General features: G+C 39.2%; 1 protein-coding gene across 1 annotated transcript; it reads left to right on the top strand.

Moving 5' to 3' along the window:
- The first annotated feature begins 2,736 nt into the window (after positions 1-2,736).
- On the top strand, positions 2,737-5,351 carry IZUMO3 (IZUMO family member 3). Its single transcript, XM_056117420.1, has 7 exons — positions 2,737-2,968; positions 3,113-3,187; positions 3,328-3,417; positions 3,617-3,634; positions 4,066-4,146; positions 4,769-4,859; positions 5,174-5,351. The coding sequence occupies exons 1-7, from the start codon at positions 2,737-2,739 to the stop codon at positions 5,349-5,351; spliced, it is 765 nt and encodes a 254-aa protein (XP_055973395.1).
- Positions 5,352-19,367: the final 14,016 nt, after the last annotated feature.

The raw sequence follows: 19,367 nt of genomic DNA, 5'->3' as shown, positions 1-19,367 counted from the left end.
GTCATCCTAAATAGGATTGGCAGAACACTAGATGAAGGACAACTGTGCGAGCAAGCCGGGTTCCGCAAAGGATTCAGCACCATCGACCATATCCACACGAGAACCAAGCTCATTGAGGTTTCTCGGGAGTTCAAGATGACGCTCTGTTTAACGTTCATTGATTTAAAGAAGGTCTTTGATTCTGTTGAGACAGAAGCGGTCCTTGAAGCCCTAGCCAATCAGGGCATTCAAGCCCAATACATCAAGATCCTCCTTGAGCTGTATTGCGAATTCACTACCAGGATCTCACCATTCTACAAAGAAGTGATCGTTGATGTCAAGAGAGGGGTGCGGCAGGGTGATACCATTTCACCGAAACTCTTCAGTGCCACCCTCGAGAACATCATGCAACGACTGGAATGGGAAGGAATGGCAGTGAAGATAGATGGTCGGCAACTACAGCACCTCCGCTTTGCTGATGACATTGTTTTAATAACACCAAACATCAGCCAAGCGGCACAAATGCTAGCCGACTTTGACCGTGAGTGTGGAAAGGTAGGACTTCAGCTGAATCTTACGAAGACAATGTTTATGAGAAACAGCCTCGTTCCTGACACCCCATTCGCTATCAATGGAACGACCATCTCCGAATGCAACAGCTATGTGTACCTAGGTTGAGAGGTCAACATGACAAATGACCTGGCACCCGAGCTGCACAGGAGGAAGAGAGCAGCTTGGAACGCCTTCAAGAACATTGAAGAAATAGCTAAGAAGACGAAGAACCTCCGGCTCCGGGCACATCTCTTTGATTCCACTGTTCTTCCTGCATTAACATATGCCTCAGAAGCCTGGGCCCTAGGCAAACAGGATGAGAACGCTATTCAGGTTTCCCAAAGAAGAATAGAAAGAGCTATGCTTGGAATATCACGTTTCACTCAAATGAGAGAAAGAATCTGGAGTTCTGACATCTGTCCACGATCAAGAATCAGGGATGCTGTCACATTTGCAAGGTGTCGAAAATCAGATGGGCTGGTCACGTAATGAGCTTTAAAGACGACCACTGGACTAGAGCTGTTACCGACTGGATTCCACGAGATGTCAAAAGACCGCGTGGCCACCCACCTACCAGATGGTCAGACTTCTTCGTCAAGATCATGAACGATCGGTTTGAGGCCCTTCACGTTCCCAGAGCGAACAGATGCCACTGGGCTACACTAGCACGCGACAGGGACAAATGGAGACGTTACTGGCACGCGCTCGAGCAAATCAACGACTAACGGGAAGTTAAGTGATTAAGTGATTACTAGTTTCTTAATTATTACTATAGTCATTAATTTGTGTTTTTAGTTTCCTGGATGTAGTTTCTTTATAAGAAAGAGCTTTAGACTTCAGTGAGTGCTATACTATTTTGCCATAAACTTTTGTATATATCCATGTTTTCACACTCAATACACTCTGTATTTATGTTACTGCATACACCCGAGTTCGATTCCTCCGCCCCTCTCAGAGAGCCCAGCCAGCTACCCGTGATGTATTTGATATGCCAAACACAGTAACAACAAAGTCTCCAATGGAGACGATACTGGGCCCGCTCGAGCAAATCAATAAACAACGGCAGGACAGTGACAGTGACATACACCAGAGGTATTTCTTCTACTATTTCACATTTTTATGTATAACTTCAATTGCAATCTCCACTCATCTTTGTAGGAAATGGGGTGCTATGTCACCTTTTCCCAAGACTGTCCAAAGAGTCAAGTTATTTTTCTTATCCTAAAAATTCTCTTAGTTCTAAATTAAAATGCAATGGTAGGGTAAGGATTATAATAATAGAGAAACGACTAGGTCTGGGCTAAGTTAATAATCCAAAGAATGTGGTTGAGTCACCCAGTAGTATGATCAAAGATGTTCCATAATTTGTCAAATCCAAGTAAAAGTATTTACTGCAAAACAAGAAAACAATTTCTCTTCTATGATATACATTTTCTCTGCCTGGATTTTTGTTATTCCATTTAACTCCAGGTTTTAATAAGCAAACATCTTTCTATTACAAACATAATTTACCCATATCATTCTGTTTTAGACTAATCCAGGTGGGTTAATGGGTGGCTAGGAGTGGGAAGATGTCCATGACTCCTTCCAAAAATCATTATACCCATAAAAATAGCAAAATATTTACATAGCATGACCAAATAAATTACATGTATATTATCTAAACATCTGATAAATTATCAGAATTATTACCATTCTTATCATTATTATCAATTATATTTAGACATTATTTGCAAACTCTCAATAATATTGCTGCTATCCAGTACTCATACCCCAATCCAATCAATACTCTGTGATTTGCTTACTGTCTGTGTAGAATCAGTTCATTTAAGCAAACTGTAACCTCTTATCTTTGTTGATATACTGCTCCAACAATCAAGGGTCATGATGTCTCCCTGCACGGAACTCTACTTGTATGAGCTCGAGAGCTACCTGTTTCTTTGGGTTCTACAATGAGAACTCAGGTATCCACTTCCTAGCTCTCAGGTTCTATTTATTCCCTGGAATGAAGGCTAAAACTTAGAAAACAACTTAAGATCCCTAGATAAATGAGATTGCCTAGAAGAGGGATGGAAATGGATGGGAGAGTAGAGTCAGACTATCTAAGACAAGGCTTTCACTTCTGGATTTTTTAACGAAAGGGAACTAGGTGAACTAGTTGCCAGGACAACCTGCTGTTGGGGGTAGGGAGATTGGGCCAAGGAAATGAGAGACTTCTGGTTACTCCTGCTCCTGCCCCTGTCTCTTACAGCCATCCATGGGATCACAGGATGTTTGGAATGTGACTCCAAATTCACCGAGGATATTAGGACCTTACTGGCAAACCTGGTACCTATGGAAGTCCCTGGCCGAGAATTTTTGATTCAACGGCATATGAAGGAGACAATTCGTTTAAGCTTCAAGGTCTCCCACAGGGACAAGATGCTTCGGGTATTGGGTGAGGGAAGCTTGAGTCCATGAGAGTTTGGGGCACTACAGAGAGAGGGGGGTAGGGAAGAAAGCACCTGGGTCCACATAATTTTCTCCATATTAAGGGTTATCCCTCTCCCCCACATGCAATTTGTCTATCCCTCCTCTCTAGCTGTTAAAAATGTTATCAAGTTGAGAGTGTGGCTGAAGAATGAACTTTATAGACTGGGCAATGAAACATGGAAAGGTGAGATAATATTTCAAAGTTAAAAGAATATATTACTCAAATAAGTATGGAAAATATTGGGAAAAAAGACAAGAATTATGATTAAATTCCAAAGAAAAAGGCCACCTCTATTTTCTGATGTCCCTTCTACCCCATCTTAGGTGTCTTTATTCATCAAGGAAAACTTCTCAGTATTCGTCAAAACCTGGAATTGAAACTGAAAGAAAAATTAACGAACTTCTCTGAAGTTGGTAATAAAGATGTCTACCTAGCACACAAGTCATATGAGAGAAGTAGAAAATTGGGAGTGAAGAAATGTGTTTTTTTAACTTTTGTGATTTAGAATGGATAAATGGGAAGTTAACGATGGATAAACAAAGAGATTGGGTATAAATATAGCATACTTTCTGTTGATTCTAAACTAACTAGAACCTTTTGTTTTTCTTTTAGCTTGTTCTGAAGATTGTGGTGAGTAGTGTACATATGAGTAGTGTACATACACATTCTTGAAGTTCCAACCCATATTCACTCACCTACTTTGCCTTATTTGACTAGTTCACCTATTTTACTAGGAATGCTATTCCTTTACTTGTGATTTGAAGAAGAAATGCCATTGATCTCTAACAATAAAGTCTAGTTTATGAAATCTCAGATACTTATGATCTTGGATGTGCATAAAGTAATAGCTTACAACTTTCTGCTCCTATATAAGTTGAGACATCACTTTCCTGCTTCTTCCTCAGAAATCTGACTTAAGTAACACAACTAATGGTAAAACAAATTTATAGTCTGATTACTTTAATAGCCCTGGAAATGCCTAAAATCTAATCCATACTTGATATCTTAAAAAAAAGGTCATGCTATTGATTTCTTCTAATTATTTTTCTAATCTTTATCAGTTGTGATTGAAGGTCCTATTCTGGATTGTTGGACTTGTCTTCGAATCACTGTCCAGTGTCTTAAAGGAGAGTACTGTGGAGGTAACAAAGACATATGACATTTTGAGGGGACAGAGATTATGCAATTGGGTTGTTTGCTGATTCAGTCAATAAATAGTTTTTGAGCAATTTATATACAGGTCAGGCTTGTGTTATATAGAATAAAGACTGGGATAAATAGAATAGAATAAATATATAATATATATAGAAAAATATAGAAAAATAATATATAGAATAAAGACTGGGATAACTGAAAACCACAGAAATAAAAAAGGCTACACTACAAGTGTAAAACTTAGTCTGGGGAAGTAAGGATTAAAAATTTGTAGTTGAGTCTAAAAAAAATGAAGACAAAGGCCAGAGAAATAGTACAAGAGGCAAGACACTTTTCTTAAATGTTGGCATCCCTGGTTCAAATCCTCAATGCCATATATAGGTCCCTGAAGTATGACCAAGAGGGATCCCTTAGCAAAAAGCCAACAGTAACCCCTGAACACTTCTGGGTGTACCTCCAAATAATAATAAAGTTAAGAATTACCAGGAACTGTGATGGAAGTGGTAAATAGAGAAAACATATTTTAAAGTTTTCTATCCTGGATAGATTTATAAATTACTCTTTTTGTTCCCTAAAACTCACTTTCATTTTTACCCTTTCTTCTTCCAGAAGTGGATCCAAGAATTTCTGAGAATAAAGAGATTATACTATTTCTGATATTGCTAACAGAAGCTGTAATATTGGGAAGTGCTTTGCTACTGTGAGTTTTCCTCCCTCCGAATAAACACTGGGTCAAGTATTGTTTGGCAAAGAGACTTTTCAGTCTTTCCCCATCCTCCACCCCCAAGGGAAATAAGGGAAGAACAGTCATTTCAAAATCTGAGATCTGATACTGACATTAATCAAATGGATGAAATTTTGCTCAAAAGTTGGAACAGAAGGAAATGGAGGAGGAGCAATGAAGTATGAGAATAACTTTTGCAAGGGTATCAAGAAAAGGAAGGGAAAATATATAGTTGTTTAAAAGAGACTGCTAGTATTAAAATTTTGGATTATCTTGTTTCTTTACTCCAGATTCCATATCTGTATAACTCACCGAAGGAAAATGAAGGCAATACGAAGATCGCTAAAACAATATTTGGAGAGAAAACTTGACGAATTAATGAGGTTAATGAGTGAGAAGGAGAAAGAAAAATTGGAAACAAAAATGACAAGAAAAAGTTCACAATTCTCTTCTGTTGACTCGGAGTAGAAAAATTGGAAATTAAGCTAGAAAAATTGGAAATTAAGTTCCTGTGTGATGATAAAGTCATAATATTTTAAAGCTGAATAAGAATTCTTCCATAAAGATTCTTACTGATATCCTGAGTTAAAGGAAGTAAAGAGAGGGCAAATGATTTACTCAGAATTCTACAGAAAGTACTGTCAATATGCTGTAATGCACAAAAAAAGATGATACAATGCATAATAAAAATAATTCATGATAGAAAATAATCATTAATAACAATTAAGATAACTTTTGAATTTTTAAAGCTGCTTTTTATTTTCCTCTTTTTATTTATTCATTAGATTTAATGTGGACATTTTTCCTTAAGTCTAAAGATTTAATCTCATCAGGATATGTCATACATGTCAACTAGAGAACAAAATATTGGTTCTAAGTAGTTGAGATTTGCTCTAATAATATGTTCCTAAATATATGCTGCAGGACATTAATGTATAATTATTTTAGTGTTTCTACTAGATAATATGTATAGTACCTTAATAAATATTTTACATCTGTTATCTAAAATTCAACTCTCCCAATATATTTGTCATCTTGTATTTGTATAGTACGTTTTGACTTGCCATAATAATCACAAAATACTTAAAGGATACTGGGGCTCTCCTACTAAATTTGTTCCCAGACTTTAATGGTTAAAAATATGTTTTTTAACTCTAACTCCCAGTGAGAATTAAGGAGGTCACTTTTTTTCTGGAAGTAAAGGGACTTTTTGATTTGTTTTTAATGGGACTGGAGTGATAGCACAGCAGTAGGGCGTTTGCCTTGCATGCAGCCAACGTGGCCGACCCGAGTTCAATTCCTCTACCTCTCTCGGAGAGCCCGGCAAGCTACCGAGAGTATCTTGCCCGCACGGCAGAGCCTGGCAAACTACCCATGAGGTATTCGATATGCCAAACACAGTAACAACAAAGTCTCCAATGGAGACGGTACTGGGCCCGCTCGAACAAATCGACAAACAACGGGGAGGACAGTGACAGTGACAGGGTCACATCTAGTGGTGTTCAGTGATTACTCCTTGCGGGCTTAGGGAACATGTAGGGTGCTGGGGATAGAACCCAGGTGAGCTGCATGCAAGGAAAACATATTACCCATATTCTCTTTCTGGACTCTAAAGGGACTTTTTTCACTGGCAAATAAGACTCATAATTTTTTAACTCAATGTCTCAAATTTTGTGTGGGTTTTTATGTATACACCTCCATCCTAATTAATAGTATCCTATTATCTTTTTTGTTCTTTTCTGGTGGAAGGGGGTATCCAAAACAGTGCTCAAATGTCTCAAGGTTTACTCCTGGTAATACTTGGTAAAACCAGAATAGATGATTTACAACTCAGGTCCTTGGGGCATTCAGGTTCAGTGGCACTCAGAACTCTAAGGACACCGCAGAAAAAATTTAATGTCTTATGTAGAAGGAAGTTCAAGATCATGCACATTCTCTGTGTACACTTTTGTTCTATGGAACCTTTATAATAGTATGGGAAAAGGTTCCCTACCCAAGACATTTATTCAAATGTTGAACTCTACCAAAATGCTGTATATAAATTCATAATGTTTTATCATCAAACATCACCTATACCAAATTTATGCTTAAAATTATTACCAAACTATTACCTGTTAAATCAGAAGTTTGTATTAAAAAGTGCATAATTTCTATTATATGACAATTTTTTACACATAGGAAAATGGTAAATATGACTTTCAAACTAAGCACCTCAAAAAGAAGTAAATTAAAATAATATATGGATGGATTATGTTGGATTATAAATAAGTGAATGAATACAGAAACTATAGATAGCTGATATTCTATACCAATTTTAAGTACTTAACAATTTAAATTATGTATTAAAAATAAATGTTTTAGGATTCTTTTACTTGAAATAACATTAATTTCTTTGACTGTATAGGATACTATTTTATGCCCTTTTTTTTAATTTTTAGGTCACATCTGGCAATTTTCAGGGTTTAGTCCTCACTCTCCACTCAGGAAATACTCCTGGTGGTGCTCGGGGGACCATAGGCGATGCCAGGAATTGAACCTAGGTCAGCTGTATGCAAGGCAAATACCCTAGCCACTGTACTATTGTATCCATTGGACAACCTTTCCTTCTTAATCCCTTTATTCCCTCTTCCTCTGTTATCAAAGTTCTGCATTAGAGCACATGGGTTCCCTTAGTTTGCCTTTTTCTACTCCCTGGTTTTGTTTCTCTGTATTCACCATATGAATGAGATTATCTGGTTTTGTTTTCTTCTTCACACTTATTTCAGTTAACATGGTCTCATGTTGCTGCAAAAGTCAGTATTTCATATCTTATATCTGTGTATTATTTTTCTGTGTGTTCGTACCATGATTTCTTTATCCACTCAGTTCTCTTTGGTTATTTGGATTGTTCTTATATTTCATTTATAATAAATAGTATGAAAAACAGAAGGTCATTTAGTTTGATGGAAAGGACATAATTCAATTTGGAAAACAACTCAGCATCAATTGTTTTGGGATACCAGAAGAAAAACAATTCAGTTTTTTTTACACAAATGAATAAACAAAATGAATTAAAGAAATATATTTCAAAGAATTTGAAAAAAATTAGATAGTAAACCTGATGATATCATTGAAATCATTCAGGCTGAGGGTAAAGAATAACAACAAACATAGAAGAGTACATATATATGATATTATAATTTAAATATTGTTCTCAGTAGGTTGAGAGAAGCATTAATAATACTAATATGATATTAAGATATCTATAATAACAGGTTATCATGAAATTAACTTATTTTATAGATGGTTACTACTTGAAAGTATTTGCAATGATGACTTGGAATTAAATTTCTACTTGCATTATATTATGTTTTTCAAATATGAAGCTGCACAATTTAGTATAATTGTTTTATGATATAAATTCAGTTTGATTTTTATCATTTCTAGAAATGACAAGGAAGGGCATGCCATTTATGTTTATAATTGTTTGTAATATAATAAAAGGTGTTCTAAATAAATGATTGTTTATCTGTGAAAGGTCCTATGCCACTTATGCTTTTCAAATGTAAACACAAATCAAAATTAATTGTTTACAATCCTAATTTAAACTTGATGTAAAGGTAAAGGTAAAGGTAAAGGCCCTCCCATTGATCGTCGATTTGCTCGAGTGGGCCCAGTAATGTCTCCATTGGAGACTTTGTTGTTACTGTGTTTGGCATATCGAATACTCTCGGTAGCTTGCCAGGCTCTCCGAGAGGGGTGGAGGAATCGAACTCGGGTCAGCCATGTTGGCCGCTTGTAAGGCGAACGCCCTACCGCTGTGCTATCACTCCATAGAGTGATGTGTTCACATAAAATCACATAAACTTGATGTGTTCACATAAAATCAAGGATATGTAAAAACATCTTCTCGATAAGCAAAACTTTAACCAAACCTCATTTACAACAACTCTTAAAAACTGTAAATTATAGTAGTTGAACACCAAGCGTGAACCTTAACTACAGTGCAGGACATAGACTTTAAGCACTGCTTAGAGTTCCCAAACAGAACAAGAGTTCTAGGTCCTGACTTGCACCTGCTCCCAACCTCATCTAATATTTCTAAGTACTTACTGGACATGGGCTGGAGCGATAGCACAGTGGGTAAGGCATTTGCTTTGCACGTGGCCAATCTGGGTTCAATTCCTTCGCCCTTCTCCAAGAGCCCGGCAAGCTACCAAGACTATCCTTCCCACAAGGCAAAGCCTGGCAAGCTACCCGTGACATATTTGATATGCCAAAAACAGTAAAAACAAGTCTCACGAGTTGTTGTGGGACGTTAACTGGTGCCCACTCGAGCAAATCGATGAACAATGGGAGGACAGTGCTACAGTGCAGTAGCACTGTCCAGTAAGTTACTGGACATACTTGTCTAGATAGGCAATGTGAACTTTAATCCAGCATGCCTAAACCTGTACGAAATTAAGCATTTTGGTTTTTGTTTGAATATTTGATAAAGATATACTCATAAACCACTTGGAATCTTACACAATTTATCCTTGAGTGACCTGCAGCCTGTATACAAAATATATGTTTAGTGTAGAGTGCAGAAAGCACACTTGCTAAGAATTTTTGTATAGAAAAGAAAACAGATTCAGTGCATTTAATAACTTCTTCCAAGTGTGTAAGTAGAGATGAGCCAGGATTCAACCCCCAAATCTTAAGCTTTTCCACTAACTGACACTGGTACCATGGATATAATAAATTAGCCAAGGTAGAAATTGCAATGTATTATGGACTTCTATTTCTCCTTCATCTATCCTAGCCAGTCACTCTTCAAATTAGCATCGATTTTTTACTCTTAACTATCTCTTAAATCTCCCTGGCTAATGCCACAGTTGAAGTCCTTCCCTTCTCTCTGAGGGCCTATTGCAATGACCTTCTAATCAGTCTCTCTGAGTCTAGTCTCTCCAGAAACCAAGTCTAGTTATCCTATGCTTTATCCTCAGAATGATAAATTTAAAAATACAAATAGACTTAAACTCCCAATTAAAATACTAGCATGCCACCTACACTCTAAGAACAGATGTATAAGTTCATTCAAACAATAGTTTACATGTCTTAAATTTTACCATCTTGATCAATAAATTATTTCATTGGTCAATTACCTTTTCTGTTTAGTCGGCGTTTGCCAAGCATACTGGGCTTTTTCTAGTGTCCAGTCTTGACTTGATATAATCTTCAAATTGACAGCCTGGAAATCTTTATCAACCTTCAAATATATTGCCTTTAAAACCTATACCTACAGTCCTATTTTCAGAAAACCTTCCTTAACACTGAATTAACCCTGCCTGTACATTAAAGTCACACTAAAATTTGTGTATTTCTAGAGTGCCTTTCATAGTGGTTTGTATAACATCTCTTTCCTGAACAGTAAGTCTTCAGGGAAAGAGTATAACATGTTTATTTTCACAGATCCAATATGCAGTAACATCGCAAAACTTTGCAGTGATGTAAATGTCACTCAAGAAGATTTTAGTGAACCTCCTTATATGCTATCATTCCCAGCTATGCTGAATTACTGCTATTCTTTTAAATATTTTGCAAGAATTGACATTATTCTATAGCTGTGAATAAATGTAAGATTTCAGAAGTTAAAAATCATACTTATTTTTATTTGTAAATATACCCAATCCCAAACTTATTAACTTATAAAATATTAGTTGAGTGAAAATATAAATATGTAAATTAGAACACTAAAAATGCTACTGACATCAAGTGTGCCCTATATACTCATAGTACTACTACACACGTTTTTTTAATACTATCCAGTCTATCCTTAGTATTCATTATTAAAATCCCTTAAAGCTTAATGTCCATCATTATCATGAAACAAATAAGTGCTTCTTTGACATGGTTTAGTACTAATACATCCCGTGGAGTTATGACTGAAATAACATACAAGTCCGCAAACCATGCATATAGGTTTCAAGTATGAAACTAGATTAAGGGCACCCCGGAGAAGGTCCCTGGACTCATTTTATAAAGGAAGCTCAATGAACTCTGTCCTACCAATTAGTCTTACCGATAGTTGTCAGAAAGGCCTGACAAAACCCAAACTATATCAGAGTACACAGGACTTCAGATTCTTCTCTAAATTCAGAAATCATCTTACAGATTAGGAGAGTAAAGCACAATTTTAAATTACCTGATTATAAGGATAAGTTGTAAGTTGGACAAGGGATAGTAATCACTGTCATCATCATCACTGTATGCCCGTTGTTCTTCGATTTACTCAACCGGGCGCCAATTACATTTCTATTCCTCCCAGCCTGAGATTTTCATAGCCTCTCTTTACTCATATTTTCCAAAGATTGGAGGCTCTTTCAGGGTCAGGGGAATGAGACCTGTTATCATTACTGTTTTTGGCATATTGAATACACCACAGGGAGCTTACCAGGCTCTGCCCTTAGCAGTAGTATACTCTTAGTAGCTTGCCGGGATAGTAAAGATGTTAGTTTTTAGATACCCGATAATCTTAGATAAATAGTCAAGTGTTTCTGGAACCCTTCGTCAAGAAAGAAACCGAGCAGAGCAGGGGAGACTAGTGGTCAATCAGTGCTCCGTTAATTGACTCTTACACAGCGGTTTTTATGCATACACAATCGGGGAATATTCCATGCATGTATCATGTTTATATCGTCGAGCTCAGTACAGATGCTAGTTAATGTTTTGTATTCCCCAATATCAGGGCCTGGTTAATCAGCTCAGGCAAATGTTAACTGTCACGCCTCTCATCACATTGTCTCCTCAACCAGAGTGCCTACGTGTGTGTTATGCTGGAGCAAACTCCTGGACCCACATAAACAGAGCCGGCTCTTGCTATCAGGGGCAGGAGAGTTGGTCAAAGTCTCAGGCTGGCTGCTGAGACCCCCAACACCAGAGAACAGAAGAAAATTTCTGAATATGACACACTGTACTTTACCATTTCAAGGGGCTGATCTATTTTTGTATACAGTTTACATCCCCCGATCCAAACTCACTAAAATTAAAGAGACATTTTACACTTGGATACCTATCTTCTCTATCAGAAAAAAAGAAAATACAAATTCTTTCCAATCAAATTTCATCCAGAAAGAACCATTACTTTCTGTGAGAACTTAACCCATAAACTTCTTCAAACCTTACCTAGTAAACTTTCAACAACTGGCGCTAAAGGTAAGAGTCTTCATGACTTCTCATGGAAGTGCTAGTAAGCACAGACATTTCAGGATTTGGAATTCATTTTTTTTCTTTTTCATAAATATCTTACTAATATATCATAAAATGTTGAGGAAGACTCTCTAGTGGATAAAATAATTCCTTTTAGTATTTAGTGCTTTGGAAACCCATGTGAATAATGCTTTTAAGCTAAGAATAAATCATTTATTAAGTTATTATTTCTATAAATGATAACCTCATTCTGAGTTATAAAAAATAGTCCAAAAGTAGTTCAAAGGAAAGGGTAAAAAGTATTAAACACAGCTTGGAACTCATTGCTTATTAAAGCATACCAAATCCTGTCTAAAAACCAACTGTATTTCCTTAAAAGAAATTTCAAAGAAAATTTATAATCATTATCTCTGGATGGTTTAGGTTACAAGTGATTATTATTTTCTCCATTTTGCTTGTTGAGGCTTATGAATTTCCTTAGTGAGTCTTCATCTTTCTTTTGTAGAAAGAAAGGCTATTTAATTCAACTTGGGGCTATATGACATCCACAGTGCACACAATGTAATACAATTTGTCCCAGCTCTCCAACGAATTAATTTAATCCAGATTTTTTTAATGGAATAGTTTTACATAACAGAATGGTCCAAGCTACTGATTCACTTTATTTCTGCCCTTGAAAATGAAATTTACTCTTTTTTCTCTTTTCTTCTTTCCTATAACTCTGGTATCTTCTCTTTTAAAATCTTATTGTAGTAAAACCCTTTTCCATACCTCTGTAAAATGCAATAAATAAAATGTAGTAGGCTAAAAGGAAATTAAAAGAAGGTGACATTAAAAAATAGCGTGTGGTGGAGAGATCATACATTTGGGTAAGACACTTGCCTTCCATGCAGTCCATCCAGGTTAAATTCCCAGTGCAGCATACAATTCCCTGAAAACCACCGAGTAAACCCTGAGTACAGAGATAGGAATAATCCCTAGCACAGAAGGGAAAGAAAGGAAAAGGAAGGGGAGGAGTGGGGAGAAGAAGAGAGGGCTAGAAGATAAAGGGAAAGGAGGGTGGGGGAGGGGAGGAGAGGAAAGGGAGTCCTCTTCACCACCTTTGCATAGCAGGCCACCTATCTATCTCTTGACAAGCTAACATTCCCAGCACCTTTTCCATCTGGAAGTGGGTTCTATCCCTGCCATCTTGATCCCAGCAGTCTCAGTGCAGGAACCATTACAGGCCTACCTCTATAGCTCCTGAAGTACACGACTACTCACGCTACCATATAACAGCTCTGTGCATCACGCCTCACAAAATTAACATTGGCATTGGGTGAAAACAGGTAGAAAAGAAAAATTACAATATTCAGACTAATTCTTCAGAGGCTCACAAAAGAGGCATAACTAAAAAGATTTCCCCTTAGCACAGCAGAACAACAAACACAATCAGAAAGACATGTAGAACCCCACTAAGCTCAGTGAATGAAAATAAGAAAGCTCACAAAGCTTGCCAATACCAATCAGATCTGTAAATTCTGGGAGTGATTTTAGTGACATAATAAGCTCAAAGAAATGATAGCACAGGTAGTCGTCAAAGCACAGGAAAGTATGAGAGAGGAATGAAAAATCTATATTCAAAAGTGATAGAAAATGAATATGCTCAATAACATAAATATACAATATAAGGTCTGAGCAGCAGAATAACAGCAGCTGAGAAAAATACTCAGATTTGAAGAAACAATACAGAGCTTAATAGATAGGTAACATCTTAGGGAATTCATAGTCTTAAAACCAGCTTTGCAAGAACCATTAAAAGACAAGACAAATTTCACAGAAATTTCATTGCGGTGGAATTCACTTATTGTGCTTGTGGTTGTCTTCTACAAGATTAAGAAAAATCTTTTTTGTTCTTAGCTTACTAAAGTACTTTATACTTATTTAATAATGAATCAATATTTTACTTATTTTGAATATTTCCTGTCATTCAGGTGGCTGTTTCATCTATAGAGATGTTATTAAACTTTTTAAAATTTATTAATACAGACAAAAACGCCTGTCTTCGAAAACTCTTGAGCTAATTCACCAGCGTAGTTTGGCGCATGCCTCAGGCAACCGTAAGCTAACATCTGAGCTTGCAAAGCAGTGCAGAGATGCGATCAAGGAAGGCCTCAAAGAGAGAAGAGCAGAAGTACTGGTAGATGCGGCAGAAGCTGGGAAAAGTATCCTTAGGCCCGCCTGTCCTTCGCCAACTACAAGATCAAGATGACTGCCCTCCGATGTCCTAATGGATCCATCACATCCTCCAGAACGGCAATGGAGAAGATTATCCATGACTTCTACTCAAATCTCTTCGATAGTCATGTCCACTTGCCGACATACCAAATTCCACAGGATGGATATGTCGTTCCCAATGTTCTCCCTTCTGAAATCTGACACGCCATTTCGTTGGTAAAGAAACAAACAGCACCCGGCCCAGACAAGGTCAGACCTGAACACCTGAAGAACCTGCCATCAGTACTCATCAATACAGTGCCTCGGCTCTTCACTCGCTACCTGTCTGAATGCAAGGTTTCGTCCCAATGGAAAACCAACAGGACCGTACTACTGTTCAAGAAGGGAGACATCCCTGACATTGACAACTATCGCCCGATCTGCCTATTGTCTGTCATCTACAAGTTGTTCACTCGAGTCATCCTAACTAGGATTGGCAGAACACTAGATGAAGGACAACCATGCGAGCAAGCCGGGTTCCGCAAAGGATTCAGCACCATTGACCATATCCACACAATAACCAAACTCATTGAGGTTTCTCGGGAGTTCAAGATGCTGCTCTGTTTAATGTTCATTGATTTAAAGAAGGCCTTTGATTCTGTTGAGACAGAAGCGGTCATTGAAGCCCTAGCCAGTCAGGGCATTCAAGCCCAATACATCAAGATCCTCCATGAGCTGTATTGCGAATTCACTACCAGGATCTCACCATTCTACAAAGAAGTGATCGTTGATGTCAAGAGAGGGGTTCGGCAGGGTGATATCATTTCACCAAAACTCTTCAGTGCCACCCTCGAGAACATCATGCGACGACTGGAATGGGAAGGAATGGGAGTGAAGATAGATGGTCGGCAATTACACCACCTCCACTTTGCTGATGACATTGTTTTAATAACACCAAACATCAGCCAAGCGGCACAAATGCTGGCCGACTTTGACCGTGAGTGTGGAAAGGTAGGACTACAGCTGAATCTTACGAAGACAATGTTTATGAGAAACAGCCTCATTCCTGATGCCCCATTCACTCTCAACGGAACGACCATCTCCGAATGCAACAGCTATGTGTACCTAGATCGATAAGTCAACATGACAAATGACCTGGCACCCGGGCTGCACAGGAGGAAGAGAGCGGCTTGGAACGCCTTCAAGAACGTTGAAGAAATAGCTAAGAGGACAAGGAACCTCCGGCTCCAGGCACATCTCTTTGATTCCACTGTTCTTCCTGAATTAACATATGTCTCAGAGACCTGGGCCCTACGCACACAGGATGATAACGCTATTCAGGACTCCCAAAGAAGAATAGAAAGAGCTAAACTTGGAATATCACGTTTCACTCAAATAAGAGAAAAAATCCGGAGTTCCGACATCCGTCGACGATCAAGAATCAGGGATGCTGTCTCATTTGCCAAGGTGTCGAAAATCAGATGGGCTGGTCACGTAATGAGCTTTAAAGACGACCGCTGGACTAGAGCTGTTACTGACTGGATTCCACGGGATGTCAAAAGACCGTGTGGCCACCCACCTACCAGATGGTCAGACTTCTTTGTGAAGATCATGAATGATTGGTTTGAGGCTCTTCATGTTCCCAGAGCGAACAGATGCCACTGGGCTACACTAGCACGCGACAGGCACAAATGGAGACATTACTGGCGCCCACTCGAGCAAATCGACGACTAACGGGAAGTTAAGTGATTAAGTGATTAAGTGATTAATACAGACACTTAAGTATGGGTCTGGAGCAATAGCACAGTGGGTAGAGCATTTGTCCTGAATGCAATAGACCTGGGTTCAATTCCTCAGTCCTTCTCGGAGAGCCTGGCAAGTACCGAGAATATCCACCCCACCCCCAGCACTGCAGAGCCTGGTAAGCTTCCAGTGGAGTATTCGATATGCCAAACACAGTAACAAGAATCCTCATAATGGAGACGTTACTGGTGCCCACTGGAGCAAATTGATGAACAACAGGAAGACAGTGCTACTATGCTTTCAAACATAAAGCCTGCATTCCCCTTTTAGGATAAAACACACTTTCTAGGCCTTCCCATCCAGATTCTTCTTTCAAACTTTCTTGATTTCCCACTCCACTAAACTGAAAATTTTTAGGATTTATCCATTTTTTGTTAATTTTTAAATGTGTTAGCCATTTTCCTCTAAGGAAATCTTTTGATCAATTTTTGTGGATTATGATCACTTGGATCACTTGACATCCCGCTAATCATCGATTTGCTCAAGTAGGCGCCAGTGACATCTCCATCCGTCCCTGTTGTGTGCTACTATAGCCCAGTGGCGTCTGCTCCTTCAAGGAACAAGAAGAGCCTCAAACCGATCGTTCAGGGTTTTGACAAAGAATTCTGACCATCTCATAGGTGGGCGGCCACACGATCTTTTGACATCCCGTGGAGTCCAATCAGTAATGGCTCTAGTCCAGCAGTCCTCTCCAAATATCATTACGTGTCCAGCCCATCTGATTTTTGATGCCTTGGCAAACGAGACAGCATCCCTGATTCTTGATAGTCAACAGAGGTCAGAACTCCAGACTCTTCCTCTCACTTGAGTGAAGCTTGATACTCCAAGTATAGCTCTTTCGATTCCTCTTTGGGAGACCCAAATAGCATTCTCATCGTGTTTTCATAGGGCCCAGGTCTCTGAGTCGTATGTTAATGCAGGAAGAACAGTGGAATTGAAGAGATATACCCAGAGCTAGAGGTTCTTCATCCTCTTAGCTATGTTTTCAACACTCTTGAAGGCATTCCAAGCAGCTCTCTTCCTCCTGCGCAACTCAGGTGCCAGGTCATTTGTCATGTTGACTTCTCGACCTAGGTACACATAACTGTTGCATTCGGAGACGGTTGTTCTGTTGAGAGCAAATGGAGCGTCAGGAATGAGGCTGTTTCTCATAAACATTGTCTTCGTAAAATTCAGCTGTAGTCTGACCTTTCCAAACTCACAGTCGAAGTCGGCCAGCATTTGTGTAGATTGGCTGATGTTTGGTGTTATTTGAATGATGTCATCAGCAAAGCAGAGGTGGTGTAGTTGCCTATCTAGTTGTCTATCTTCACTACCATTCCTTCCCATTCCAGTCATCGTATGACATTTTCGAGGGTGACACTGAAGAGTTTTGGTGAAATGGTATCACCCTGCCGAACCCCTCTCTTGACATCAATGATCACCTCCCTGTAGAATGGTGAGATCCTGGTAGTGAATCTGCAATACAGCTCAGAGAGGATCCTGATGTATTGAGTTTGAAAACCCTGTTTTTCTAGAGCCTCGATGACCGCTTCAGTCTCAACAGAATCAAAGGCCTTTTTTAAATCAATAAATATTAGACAGAGCAGCATCTTGAACTCCCGATAAACCTCAAGGAGCTTTTATATTGTGTAGATTTGGTGGATTGTGCTGAATCCTTTTTAGAAACTGGCTTGCTCATATGGTTGTCCTTCATCTAGTGTTCTGCCAATCCTATTCAGGATGACTCGAGTGAACAGCTTGTAGACGACAGACAACAGGCAGATCGGTAATAGTTGCCAGTGTCAGGGATGTCTCCTTTCTTGTACAGTAGTACAGTCCTGCTGGTTTTCCACTGGGATGGCACCTTGCATTTAAACAGGTAGTGTGTGAAGAGCCAAGCCAGTGTATTGATGAGTACTGAGGGCAGGTTCGTCAGGTGTTCGGGTCTGAACTTGTCTGGGCCAGGTGCTGTTCATTTCTTTACTGACGAAATGGCGTGTCAGATTTCATAAAGGAGAGCGTTGGAAACAACATATCCATCCTGCGGAATTTGGTATGTACGCAGGTGGAAATGGCTATCGTAGAGATCTGAATAGAAGTTATGGATAATCTTCTCCATTGCCCTTCTGGAAGATTTGACAGATTCAACAGGACATCAGAGGGCAGTCACCTTGGTCTTGTAGTTTGCGAAGGACAGGCAGGCTGTCCTTCGTTTTGGCAACCTAGTTCGGCCCTGAGATTTTATCAGCCTCTCTTTCCTCATCCTTCTTAATGCTGCCATATTGGTGGCTCTTTCAGAGTCAGGGGGATGAGACCCATTGTATTTACTGTTTTTGGCACATCAAATACATCGATAGCTTGCCAGGCTCTGCCGTGCAGGTGGAACAACCTTGGTAGTTTGCCAGGCTCTCCAAGAGCGATAAAGGTTTTTATGGCATTTCTAATCATCCTTGCAGCTGTTCCCATCAAATATGTTGTGGCAATCGTGTATTAAGTGTTTTATGGGGCCACGTGGTCCAGAAAGCTTCCTGAAGCATGGCAGTGACTGGGTATGTGGAGGTAGTAGAGTAATAGAGGTCTGTCGGGCTGCTGGGAGCAGGTAGAGGATCTCTGTTCCTGGGTCCGTTGAGCCTGGAGTCCAAGGTCACAGAGTTCTGCTTCCCTGGTTCTGTGGGGCTTCACTCGTGCATGAGTCTCAACCTGAGTGTTCAGAAATCGTCCTGGAGCGTGGCGGTGGCTGGGTAGTGGAGGTAGTGGGGGTCTGCCGGGCTGCTAGGATTATGCATAACATAAAAATCTGGTTCCGTGCATGTCTTTTCGACTCCACCTTTCTTCCTGCACTAACATATACCTCAGAAACCTGGGCCTATGAAAATAGGGTGAGAATGCTCTTTGGGTATCCCAAAGAGGAATCAAAAGAGCTATGCTTGGGATATAACATTTCACTCAAGTGAAAGAAGGAATCCGGAGTTCCAACCTCAGTCGATGATCAAGAATCAGGAGTGCTGTCTCATTTGCCAACATGTCGAAAATCAGTTGGATAGGACACGTAATGTGATTTAGAGAAAACCACTGGACTAGAGCTGTTACAGACTGGATTCCACGGGACGTCAAAAGGACTCATGGCTGCCCACCTATGAGATGGTCAGACTTCTTCATCAAAATCCTGAATGTGTAGTTTGAGGCTGTTTGTGTTCCTGGAGTGAGCAGATGCCATTGGGCTACACTAGCATGCAACAGGGACGAATGGAGACATTACTGGTGCCTGCTTGAGCAAATCAAAGATCAACAGGATGGCAATACATAATAAACAATACACAATAAATTATTTAG

Source organism: Sorex fumeus, unplaced genomic scaffold (genome assembly GCF_029834395.1).
Source record: "Sorex fumeus unplaced genomic scaffold, SorFum_2.1 ptg000034l, whole genome shotgun sequence".
Taxonomy (NCBI): Eukaryota; Metazoa; Chordata; class Mammalia; order Eulipotyphla; family Soricidae; genus Sorex; species Sorex fumeus.
Note: the sequence above shows the minus strand (reverse complement) of the source record. Positions and strands in the feature narration are given on the sequence as shown.